Here is a 13,154-nt window from a genome sequence, read left to right on the forward strand (position 1 = left end):
TTCTGCCCTCATTCAAAATAGTGACTGAAGTGCTAGCTAGAGCTGTAATCACGGTAATTCTCTTTAAGTAGAAAAGTAAGAAGTTGAACTACTGCTAGCTGCCTATGCCATGGCCCTACATTTGAATGAATCTAAATATTCTACAAGAAAACTCATAGACCTGCAAACACTCAAAAAATAGATCACAAAATTAATATTTAAAATCAGTACATTTTCTATACACTTATAATTGTGAACTTGTAAAGAAAGAAGAAAAAATCCTATTTATAACATTTCTTCAAAATATCAATAATAAATCTCCCAAAGACTAAAGAAAGAGATTTAATATGATATCTTAAGAAGGAAGACCTCCCATATTCATGAATTGGCAAAACTAGTACTATGAAAATGGATGAAATAGTGAAAACTTTTTACAGATGGAGATAAAAATTCCTATAGAAATACCAAACACCTTGAATATCTCAAACAATTCTTGGTGGAATGAGCAATGCTGTAAGCATACAACAAGCAATCTCAAATTATGCCATAGTAACAAAATGAAATGGTCCTAGCCTCATATTGACTTGAGAAATAGCATAGAGGACACAAAATAGCTATCACCCCTTGGTGAAATGATCACCTCTTCAACAAATGGGATCACATGAAATGCAAAAGATTCTGCACAGCACAGGAGATAAAAGAACAGGGTGAATCCTTTGCCAACAGTCCTCTGGCAGGGGTTGAAGTCAGATAAAGCACTCTGAAACCTAAAAACACACTAACTCCCAAAGTATCCATTCATAAACTAAAGGACTTCTGCCTGGAATACTAATGGCCAAAACTTATTTTTTTTTAAATTGTCTGGCATTTTTTATTATCCGTTTAGGCAGTGGAAAACAAAACAAAACAAAATAAAACAAAACAACAATAACAAAAAAAAATGTTCTTTGTGGTCACATAACCTAGTGAGAAGACTGGCGAAAAAAACAAAAGGAGTGCTGGTCAGGATGTCAAGGGAGGTACTTTTGCTCACTCCTGGCGCAGCCACGATAAAGAGCTTCTGAGTGTTGACAGTAGAGAACCTAAGTCCACACACTTCTGAGATACTTGCATATCGCTGCCTTAATAAGAGCCACCAAACAGAACCAGTTTAGAGGTCTGTCACCAAGTGATGGATAAAGAAAGCGTGGTCTATATATCCGGAGGAAGTGACTCAGTTTTAAAGATGAAAACTAATTTTTTTTCAGAAATATGGCTGGAACTAGGGATCACAGTGAACAAAAGAAACCAGATTAAATAGATAAATACCGATTTTCCATCATATAGATTTAAATATACGTAATTCAGATCATAACTGTAAGACATGAAAACGGAAGAACTCGTTGGGAGAAGGGAGAGGAGGGGGAAGAGGGTGGGAAAGGGACAAAATAGAGCAGACAGCAGCTGCGAGTAAATACATGATATGTGGATGAAGACGTCATAATGAAACTCATTGTTTTACAAGCAAACCATAATAAATAAATTCAAGAGTAGGGTAGCGGTGGCCCGATTGGCTGGAGTGCAGTGTCCATGGCTAGCCACTGGGGTAGGGGCTTTGTCCAGCTCAGAGCAAGGCGAGGCCCTCCCGGCATCCACGTGGTAGTGGCAGAGAGGCAGTGGCAGCCAGGGAGGCAAGATGGTCGCAGGGTCACGTGCCGCCAGCGGGCCTGGCGGGGTGTATAGGGCATAGACTCTTAGGGAGATTGCAGCTCCTCTGTCACCGCAGGACTTTAGTGGAAAACACACTTCACATTTATGGCGATTCCGAATTTGAGAGTCAATTTCTGCCAGGCTCAGCACAGCAATTTCCCTAACAAGTAACCTTGGGGACTCTATGGGCCGTATTCAACTGCACCTTGAAGACTCTGGACACCGATACTGTCCTCAAAAGTAACTGCAAGTATATTTCCTTTAATGAGAGGTAAAATCAAGCATCAAGTAAACACGGGTGGAAGACAATCCCCACTGTTGTCTTACTAGTGTCTGAATGTAGGCGGTGTAGATGAGCTCCGTATGTAGCTGGAAGTTTCTGAAGTTTGAAAGTATCCATCCATCTGCAGATGCTGAGGCCCAGACTGAATTCGAATGAATTTTAAATACTTCTGCCTATCTTGGAGAAGCTTCCTACAGAGTAAATAAGCTGAATAAAGAACGATAATAGACCTTTTGGTGATCTTAATGTTTTCGCTTGCCCACCACGCTCGCAGGCACACTCTCATTTGCCACAATGAATCATGCAGCCCCCGTGGAGATCTGCTATGAGAACATGCGTTTCCTGATAACTCACAGTCCCACCAACGCTACGATGCAAAAGTTCATAGAGGAACTTAAGAACTATGGAGTGAAAATCCTAGTCAGAGTTTGTGATGCCACCTATGATAAAGCTCTAGTTGAAAGCCGTGGCATCCGTGTTCTAGACTTGCCCTACAACGACGGAGCCCCACCCCCTGATAATGTAGTGGATGATTGGCTGAACCTGATAAAAAACAAATTCCGTGAGGAGCCAGGTTCCTGTGTGGCAGTGCACTGTGTGGCAGGACTGGGAAGGGCTCCTGTGCTGGTGGCACTTGCTTTGATCGAATGTGGTATGAAGAATGAAGACGCAGTTCATTTTATCCGACAGAAACGAAGGGGCGCATTCAACACCAAACAGCTGCTTTTCTTGGAGCAATATCGACCCAAGATGCGAACCAGGTCGCGATCGCGCTTCAGGGATTCCACGGTGCACTGCTGTGTTCAGTAGGATGCAAGCAAAGGCTATCTTCAACTGTGGCCTTGAGCCGGATCTCTTGGCACCTGGAATGCGATTCTGGAATCTTCCTTGTGTCATCAATGAGTAGTGGATTCAACTAATTGCCGCCCAAACCAACAATGGAGAAATCCCTCTATAAAGCGAATAAATTAAGAAAAGAAATAAAATTAGAAGGAAAAAACTAACCCGTTCCAGAACAACAGCAAAGAAAACCTGAACCCTGAGTCTGGCTCCTGCATGCTAAAAGCACTCCCACCATCTGCCATGCTATTACACAACCAAGAGACCTCACTAGAGACTGGCAACTATGAGGTTACTTAATCTTGAGCTTTCATCCTCCGCAACTGTCACCTAAATAAAATCTCTTGATAAATCTCCCAGCCTCAGGTGTTTTATTAGCAGAAAAAAAAGGGCTGATCATTTGTCAACTCACATTTATGAAACTTTTATTTTTTATTTCAGTTGACTGGGGATATCCTCGGGTTAAGTACAATACCAATAGCTTATTAAATGACTCTGTGTGTGTGTGTGTGTGTGTGTGTGTTGAGTAAATAAGTCATGACTTACTATTGATATTTTGCGTAGGAATATTAATTTCTCTGTTGTCCTGAGAAACATATTTGCATGTGTTACCTTAAGACAGCCACCATTTGGTTTCTAAAAATATTAAAATACTGAGCATTGACTGGAAAATGTACATGGAAAATGGAAGTAAAGCCCCTCCAAGTTGTTAGAGGAAATCTGAGATCTAAAGGAAGCAAGTAACTCAAAGCACACACTGAACAGAAATAAAACACTGAGGACCACAATGTACTGAAGTCTGCACTGCTGGTAAAACACATTTTCATTTTCTTGATGTCTTAGGGAATTATTCAGGAATTACTTTAATATTTTATGGGAATTAAATTTCTTTGTCTCTATCTAAAAAACTCTTCAATTACACTTACTCCTAAGGTGTCACTTCCTCATGTAGATAGAAATAAATATACCTTTACCCTTCATAACCACTCAAGGAAGCTGTTAGCCTTCCTCATGCTGCAGCTTTCCTGCTGGCTGCAGGGCAGAGGGCTCCCACTGCTTCTGGGAGAGTTAACCAGCAGGAGCTATTACAAACTCATTTCTCTCCTAATTGGTAACCACATGGCCAAGAACTGGCACTGTAAGACTGCTGTGAGAGTCAATTCTGAAGCCCAGGACAAGCCATGGTCTGGTGGCATGGGATTGCTCATAAGAATAGTGACATCAAGGTTCACCCCTTCCCAAATTACTAACTTGACCTAGGTCTGCCAAGTGACAACACTGCCTCCTAGTTGGAACACAGGCAGGTAGGTGGGCAGTTCAGCAGACTCGCTGAGATTGTGGAAGGGCCCATAGTTATCATTTGTGTGTAATGCTGTCACCATTGGCAGCAGCTGTCTTTTTGCCAGCTTTTATGTCAGATTGATTCTAAACTCAAGCTGAAACGTTTACAGTGGTCATTTTATTTTCCTTACTGCCCCCGTCAGTCAGGAATCTTTCAAGAACTCCCACTGGTGAATCTTTAAAATCTAGACAGATTATATTATATTGAATATGAACGGAAAAACTATACTTTTCTTATTCTTGAGTTAAGCAGAAATGAGGTTTCTTTGAGTAGCATGATGTTGGTTGTATGCTTGCTGTATGATATATTAGATGTATTGAGATATGTCCTCCACATTCCTAGATTGTTCAGGGTAATTATCATGAAGGGATGTTTAATTTTGTGAATCCAATGAGATGATTATTTGGATTTTATCTTGTTTGTTGATGTGGTCAGCTACATTTACTGATTTATGTATGGTAAGTTACCCCTGCATTTCTGAGATGAGGCTGAGTTGTAATCTTGAGTTTGGTCTGCAAGTATTTTATTTATTTTATTTTGTAACTATGTTCAGCAGAGATTGACTTATAATTTTTTTCATTTTTATTGTTGAATCTTTATTTAGTCTTGATATTGTAGTAATAGTGACTTCACAAAAAATCTTAAAGCATTCCTTCTCTTCCATTTTACAAAATAATTTGAGAATTACTATTAGCTCTTCTTGTAGAATTCTGTACTGTACCCATAGGGTCCTGTGGTTTTATAAATTGTGGAATTTTTTAAATTGCTGTTTCTATCTCACTAGATGTTGTGGATCTATTTAAATTATTTACTCACCTTCAGTTCATTTAGAGAGATCTTAGATAACTAAAATCAATAATTTCTTTTAATAGAGTATACATTGTTACTATATCCTTATAAACATTTGAATTACTTCAGTATCTATTCTAATCCTTCAATTTTAATCTCTGCTTTTATTAATTTTGTTTCCTCCTTTCTGTGGTAAATAAGCTAAAGATAAATCTTTTCAAAGAATCAACTCTTCATTTTATTGATTGTATTGTTTTTTTCTTTCTATTTCATTGATTTCAACTATGATTATGATTATCTCCATATCTACTGGTTTGGAGTTTTGTTTGTTTTTGTTTTTCCAAAGTCCTCAGGAGTATTCAGACTTTCCTTTGGGCTGCTGGGCTCACAAATAATGGCATCGAGACTTACTATGAAAGCTTGGCCTTAACTTGGGCTTTTCCTAACTTGATCTTATAATTAAAATTGACTTGTTTCTATTAATCTACAGCCTGCTATGTGGCTCCGCTACCTCTCCTCTGTACTATATGTCTGACTTCTTCAGTGTCTTGCTGGTGTCTCTCATGCCCCTAGATTCATCCTGAGTCTCTTTCTTTACCTGGAAGTCTCTTCTAGCAAGCTATTGGTTATTTAGCCCTTTATTGAACCAATCACAGTGACACATCTTCACATAGTGTAAACAAATATCCTGTAGCATTCAGGTGCATCATTAAGTTGTCAATATGAGATCTCTTGAGTTCTTTCTTTATGCAGACCTGACCTCTTAGGAAGCCCTTATTGCATCCATGGGTTTTAGTATACTGTATTTTCATCTACATCTAAGAATTTAATTTTTTTCCTTTTAAATTTCTCCCTGACACAATTTTCATTCAGTGTTTTGTTGTTTAGTTTCCATGGGTCTGTCTGGTTACTGCCATTTCTATTGTTGATATTCAGCTTTATACTTTTGTAGTCAGACAGAATGCAGAATATTATTTCATTTTTTTAAAGAATTATACACTAATACATGGCTGATTTTGGAGAAAATTCTATTAACTTCTGAAAAATGTGTATTCTTTAGCATTTTGATTAAATAGTCTATAAATGCCTGTTAGATCCATTTAGCTTGTGATGCAATTTAACTCAAAAGTTTCGTATTTTTGTCTGGGGCACCTATGGACTCAATGAGACAGGTGAAATTGGTGGTGTCTTGCAGTCATTCACTTACCAATGTGCTGGTTTGAATTGTGGTTTTACATCTAATAATGTTTCTTTCAGTATATTAGTGCCCATGTGTTTGGTTCATAAATGTTTAGAATTGTAACATCCTTTTGGTGGGGTTATCTTTTATTGATTATGAATATCCTTCCCTATCTCTTTTTACTGAGTTTTAGGTTAAAAATCTGTTTTGTCATATATTAGGTCATATTTGCTTGTTTCTTTATTCTATTTGCTTGGAATATCTTTAGAAATCCTTTTTGTTGTTGTTGTTATTTTTTTTGTTTTTTTAAATGCCGAAAGTGTTTCACATCAAGAAGACAGATTCTGTTTTCTAATCTTATCTGCTGCTCTGTGTCTTCTTATTGAGTAATTGAGATAATTAATATTGGAAGTTATTGTTGAACAATATTTATTAATTCCTGTTACCTTATTGTGGCAGAGTTGATAGACCTCTTTTGATGAGCTGATCTGGAATCATTTGATTTTTTTCTTGTGCTCTCTTGGGTGCATTTAATCTCTTCAGACAGGAGTATTCCTTTTAGTACCCTCCATGGAGCTGGCTTAGTGGACATAAATTCCTTACATCCATTTATCATAGGAAGTTTTCCTATCCTTTAATTATGGCTGACATTTTGCCTGTTACCTTTGGTTTTTTGTTTTTTGTTTTTGCTTTTTTGTTTTTCGAGATAGGGTTTCTCTGTGGCTTTGGAGGTTGTCCTGGAACTAGCTCTTGTAGACTAGGCTAGTCAGGAACTCACAAAGATCTGCCTGCCTCTGCCTCCCGAGTGCTGGGATTAAAGCCGTGCACCACCAATGTCTGGCACCTTTGGTTTTTCAAACCCTGTAGCCAGCCCCTTCTGGCTTTCACAGCCTCCATTGAGAAATGAGGTGTATGATGCAAATTGGTCATTCTTTCTTCTCACTTTCAATATCCTTTGTTGTTGTTCAGAGTCATTGTATTCTTGGTTCTGCATTGCACATTTTTTTATTTAATATGTGATTAAATTCCTCTGCATTATGTTATACATGGATATTCGCTCTTCTAGTGATCTAGTTGATTAAGTGAGGCTTTCCTCTGCATTTTGTTGGACTTCCTGAGTTCTTCAAGTTCTATTTCTGTTCAACTTTTCTTCAGAGACTTTTTTATTGAATTCTATATTGAATTGTTTTCACTATTTCATTCAAATGTTAAAAATTTTGCAACTCTCATTCAGTTATTTCTTTGACTTCCTTGAATATATCTATAGTCATTCTTTAGAAATCTTTGTCCTGAGCATTATCTATGTTTTTTTTTTCTCCAGGAACATTATGATGGGGTGATAATTACAGGAGACATATTGTCTTGGTTATTAATGTTGCTTAGGATTTTGTGATGGAGCTGGAATTAGGTTGTTATTAGTATTTATTGGTACTAATTTGTTAGGGTTTTCATTGCTGAATGAAACAACATGACCAAAAGCTGCTTGTGGAGGAGAGGGCTTATTTGGCTTACATTTCCACATCATAATCTATCACTGAAGGAAGTCAGGACAAGAAGTCAATCTGTGCATGGCCTGGAAGTAGGATCTGATGCAGAGGCCAAAGAGTGCTGCTTACTGGCTTCCTGTTATTGCTTGCTCAGTCTGCTTTCTTGTTGAACCAGAGATGGCACCACCCAAAATGGTCCCGGCCTCTCATCAACCACTAATTAAGAAAACACTCTACAGGCTTGCCTATCTTATGAGGCATTTTCTCAATTGAAACTTTTCCTCTCTGTTGACTTTCTTGTGTTCAGTTGATTTAAAACTAGTCAGCACAGTGTGGCTATTTAGTGTTGTCTGTGTTTAGTGAGTATTTTGAATCTTTGCTATTACCCAACTTGCCGAGTGATGGGTGGACTGAATGGTGTTTGCATTCAGTTTGGGGGCCACTCTTTGGTGATGTGAGAACTGAGTGTCTGAGGTGGTTTCAGTTCAGCTAGAGATAGGTACAATTTCGATTCTAATTGCTGAGCCTCAAAAGTCTGTGTAGGGCTCACCTGGTTCTACATGACATTTATGGGTGGTGGGAACTAGAGACCCAATGGGAGTGGATAGTGCCTATTAGGGATAAGATTCAGGATACTACATTCTCTTCTGGTGATAGAGGCAAGGATCTGGAGTTACTATTTGCAGTGTGAGGCACAGAATGTCCTGGGACATTGTATAAGTGGTATGTTGCAGTTACAGGAGGCCACATGGTCCTTAGGCAAAGCACTGAGCAGTTAAGGTGACAATGGATCTGGAAGGTCCCTACCTGGGGTCCGTGTCTCAGGACTACATACAGTTTGGGAGCATTGCACCAAGTAGGGTAGCTGATAAGTGTGTGAGTTAGCTGGCTCTGGGAACCCGTATTTGGGGTTCCCAAATTCCAACTTCTTCTCAAAGTTCAGTCTTGAGACAAAAATTGATGAGTTATTATAATAAATAAGGAAGACTTAAAATATATTCTGACTCAGTGGTTAAAGAGATTTAACCACACAAATCTGGTTACCTGAGTATAACCTCTGAACTAAAGGCATAAATCAGAAGAATAGAAAAACTCTATAAAGCTGTCTTTCCCCTCTCTATGTGTACTATGCCATGCATTCAACACCACAAACAACAACCGTAACTATAAAATTCTGACAGATATTCAGATTCCTGGGAAATTGTAGATATTGTCAGAATTGATTGAGAAAAAGACCATCTAAACATTTACACATCTAGAATTTCTTCATTAAGTTAATTTATTGAAAAGTTGTTTAGTTTTGATAATAGCTTTTCTCTCTGGAGGACAAATCAGTGCTGCAATAGAGTCAGATAAGAGATGCACTCTCACCTTGAACTCTTGGGGGGAGGGTCTAGGACCTGCCCTGGATGAAATGACAGACTATGGACACCCCCAGGGAGGGCCTCACCCTCCCTGGGGAAATGAGGGGATTTTGGGGGTGCTGGGGGGAGGACATGGGAGGAAGGGAGGGAAATGGAGAGGGACCTGGAACTGACTTGTAAAGCAACCTTGTTTCTAATTTAAATTTAAATTTAAAAATAAATAAAATAAAAAAGAAGAAAAAAGAATACTTATTAAATTAAAGTAATTGTTTAAGATGAAAGGGTATCATATATGTATATTAGATATAGAGCAAAGGACTACCAGCCTACAATCCACACCTCCAGAGAAGCTAGGAAGTAAGGAGGACCCTAAGAGAGAGACATTCAGGGTCTCCTGGAAACGGGGAAACGGACAAGATCTCCTGACCAAATTGGGAGCATGGGAAGTGGAGAAGGAAGAGGGATTTAGTAGATAGATAAGAGAAGAGAAGAGGAGAGGGAGGAGGACATGAGGGAACAGGAAGATTGAGTTGGAGAAGAATAGAGGAGAGCAAGAAAAGAAATACCTTAATAGAAGGAGCTATTATAGGTTTAAAGAGAAATCTAGCAATAGAGAACTGTCCAGAGATATATTAGGATGACCCCAACTAAGAATCTAAGCAATAGTGGAGAGGCTACCTTAAATGCCCTTCCCCTATAATGAGCCTTTATCCAGTGGCTGATAGAAGCAGAGGCAGACACCCACAGCTAAACACCAAACTGAACTCCTGGAACCCAGTTGCAGAGAGGGAGGAGTGATGAGCAAAGAGGTTAAGACTGGGTGGGTAAAACCACCAGAAACAGCTGACCTGAACAAGAGGGAGCTCATGGACTCCAGACTGATGGCTGAGAGGCCAGCATACGTGAGCCATACACAGACTTTTGAGGCTCAGCAATTAGAATCGAAATTGTACTTATCCCTAGCTGAACTGAAACCACCTCAGACACTCAGTTCTCACATCACCAAAGAGTGGCCCCCAAACTGAAAGCAAACACCATTCAGTCCACCCATCACTCGGCAAGTTGGGTAATAGCAAAGATTCAAAATACCCACTAAACACAGACAACACTGAATAGCCACACTGTGATGACTAGTTTTAAATCAACTGAACACAAGAAAGTCAATTCCCAGAATCCTCTTAGACTCCTAGTCCCATCTATCTTGTTTCCCTATTGGCCAACAGTGCTTTATTCAAACCAATCAGACACATATTTACAGAATGACTGACATTTCCCAACATAGAGTCTACCTCATTCCAGTGTTGCTTCATTGCACATTCATAGGCCTATTTCCAGGTAAGGCCCCATTCACATCTTCTGAGTCTTTGGAAACAACGTGGCCAGTTGTAGCTCAGCCTAGTGTCTATTTCACCTCACAGTGCTGCTTGTGGACGTGCAGATCAAGCTCATGTAAGGTCGAAGCACTGATGAATGTTGCCTTATTCTGTATTAATTTTTGTTGCATTTTAGAAATTATACTGTCATCTTTTTTTCTAGATTTCTTATTTTAATTGGAAACAATCTTATTTTACATTTCAATCCAAGTTCCTTCTCCCTCCCATCCCCCCTACCAGTACCCCATCCCATCCCTCTTCTGCTCCCCAGGGAGGGTGAGGCCTTCCATGGGAGAATCATTAACGTCTGTGACACCATTTGGAGCAGGGCCTAGGCCCTCCCCAGTGTGTCTAGGCTGAGAGTATTCCTCTATGGGGAATGGGCTCCTAATGTCCATTTGTACACTAAGGATAAATACTTTTCCACTAGCAGAGACCACATAGACTACCCAGACCTCCTAACTGACACCCACATTCAAGGAGCCTGGTTCAGTCCTAAGTTTGTTTCCCAGCTGTCAGTCTGGGGGCCATAAACTCTCCATTGTTCAGGTCAGCTGTTTCTGTGGGTTTCCTCTGCCTGGTCTTGACCCCGTTGCTCATCACTCCCCCATCTCTACAACTAGATTCAAGGAGTTTGGCTCAGTGCTTAGCTGTGGGTCTCTGCTTCTGCTTCCATCAACTATTAGATGAAGGCTCTATATCTGTGACTGTGCATAGCACATTAAGTTATCACGTGATCTAATGGCCGAGTGATGATTTTACTAGCCTAGGAGAGCTGCAATCATTGCTAGTGATGACACTGAAGTGCACAGTATTTAAAAGCCAAAGCTGTTATGCATAGTAGAAGCCCCATATGTGAGTCCAAATCCCCAGAAAGGTCTTCAGCATAGCAGATCTCACAATGCCGCCACACAGAAATGCTCTGCTCCTTCTGAAAGCAAGCATGCCTTGCTTGGTCAGAGGAGATGTTTTCAAGGAAACATGAGCCCCTGAGAAGTGGCAGTGTAGAAATGTAAAATGAAGCCACAAGAGAAATGTGTGTGTAATGCTAAGCATGAAGTTTCCTTAAACCATCAGGAACCCAAATCACGTAGTTTAGTTGATCTGTTCCCTTTAAGCAAGTAATAGAGTCTTTCTGTCATGGTTAATCTGAAAACTTTGTTTCTTGCATAATTTTCACTTTTATGATAGGCAGTAGCATTCTCTCTTGTTTATATTGAAGCCACATGGGAAAGCTGTTGTGAGTAAAAAGTATGACATCCTCCCATGATGCATACAACCTGTCTACTTTCACCTGATTGAGTCTTCTAGAAATACAGAGAGTTCTAAGACATATAGCAAGCACGTATGCATATGAAAGATGAATACATTAAATGTGAGTACTTTTCATCACAGAGATACAGGAATAAGTGCTGCAATCTTCTGTTTCTGTTAAGTAGAATTGCTTTAGAAAATTTAGGTTTCATAACTGTATTATTTGCAGTCATCAGCATGGTATCTCTGTGAAAGTACCTACACCTAGAGTTGGTAGACGCTTTCTTGGGAACGATAAAAGAGAACTTTGTGTTTTTCCTGCACAGAATTGCAATGTGCATCGAGTATGAGTCAACCTTGCCAACAAAGATGTAATACAGTTATTTCCAGCAGTGAAGTAATCCCCCATACATTCAACTGAAGAGCACAGTCAACGTGACCAATTTGCCCTAAGTTTGAAAAAAATACATTTGTGTTAATCAGCTTTCTGTCACTGGGACAAAGTACTTGAGGTAAATCAGCTTAAAAGGAAGAAGGGTGTACTTGCCTCATGTTTGGAACGGTCCTTGCCTTTGGCTCTGATGCTTTGGGCCTGTAATGACACAGCACAACATAGCAGGAACACACAATGTAATAGGTCTGCTCATCTAGAAGCAAGGAAACAGAAAACAAGGAGGCACTGGCGTCCCATTCTCCCCTTCAAGGAAATGCCCCCAATGACCCAAATCCCTTTTGCTAGGCCTCATCCCCTACAAGGTGTACCAACTCTCAGTAGTGCCACAGGCTAGAGAAACACAAGTACAGCGTGTGGGCCATCTGTGATCTAACCTAATGAGCCCATTCATTTGAACTATGCCTCTCACCTCTGAGGCCACCTGCTTCTTCACAGCCACTCTACAGAATATCAGAAAGAATGCCAGTTCATTTTGTGTATGCCTTTTAAAAGTCATCTGCTGAGGAAGACAGATACCATAATAGGAGGAGTCATTATAGGTCTGAGGAGAAATCTGGCATGAGTGAGATTTCCAGAGAGCTACACGGATTACACCAATTGGCAATCTAAGCAGTAGTGGAGAGGCTACCTTAAACGCCCTTCCCTGGACGATGAGATTGATGACTACCTTGTATGCCATCCTAGAGCCTTCTTCATCCAGTGGCTGATGGAAACAGAGGCAGACACCCACAGCTAAATACTGAACTTAACTCCTGGAACCCAGTTGCAGAGAGGGAGGAGTGATGAGCAAAGAGTTAAAGACCAGGCTTGTGAAACACACAGAGACAGCTGACCTTAACAAGGGCAAGCTCATGGACCACAGACTGATGGCTGAGAGACCAAAATGGGACTGAGCCAGAACCCCTGAACGTGAATGTCAGCGAGTAGACCTCAGCCAAAAAAATCTATAGGGCCTCAGGTAGTAGATCAGTATTCATCCCTGGCCTATCAATGGATTTTGGGAGCCTATTCCACATGGAGGGATGCTCTCTCAGCCTGTACACATGGGGGAGGGCCTAGGCCCTGCCCTGAATGATATGACAGACTTTGGATATCCCACAATGAGGGACTCACCCTGGAG

At 40.2% G+C, this 13,154-nt stretch overlaps 1 protein-coding gene across 1 annotated transcript; it reads left to right on the forward strand.

The window, feature by feature from the left end:
- The first annotated feature begins 1,516 nt into the window (after positions 1 to 1,516).
- LOC101823252 (protein tyrosine phosphatase type IVA 2-like) lies at positions 1,517 to 3,145 on the forward strand. Its single transcript, XM_005066725.3, has one exon. It carries the CDS (start codon positions 2,246 to 2,248, stop codon positions 2,759 to 2,761), a length of 516 nt encoding a protein of 171 aa, XP_005066782.1. The 5' UTR covers positions 1,517 to 2,245; the 3' UTR covers positions 2,762 to 3,145.
- Positions 3,146 to 13,154: the final 10,009 nt, after the last annotated feature.

This window comes from Mesocricetus auratus, unplaced genomic scaffold (genome assembly GCF_017639785.1).
Source record: "Mesocricetus auratus isolate SY011 unplaced genomic scaffold, BCM_Maur_2.0 Super-Scaffold_6730, whole genome shotgun sequence".
NCBI lineage: Eukaryota > Metazoa > Chordata > Mammalia > Rodentia > Cricetidae > Mesocricetus > Mesocricetus auratus.

Excerpts from the sequence above, each read along its gene's own strand:
- LOC101823252 (XM_005066725.3), top strand. The coding sequence starts at position 2,246 with ATGAATCATGCAGCCCCCGTGGAGATCTGCTATGAGAACATGCGTTTC.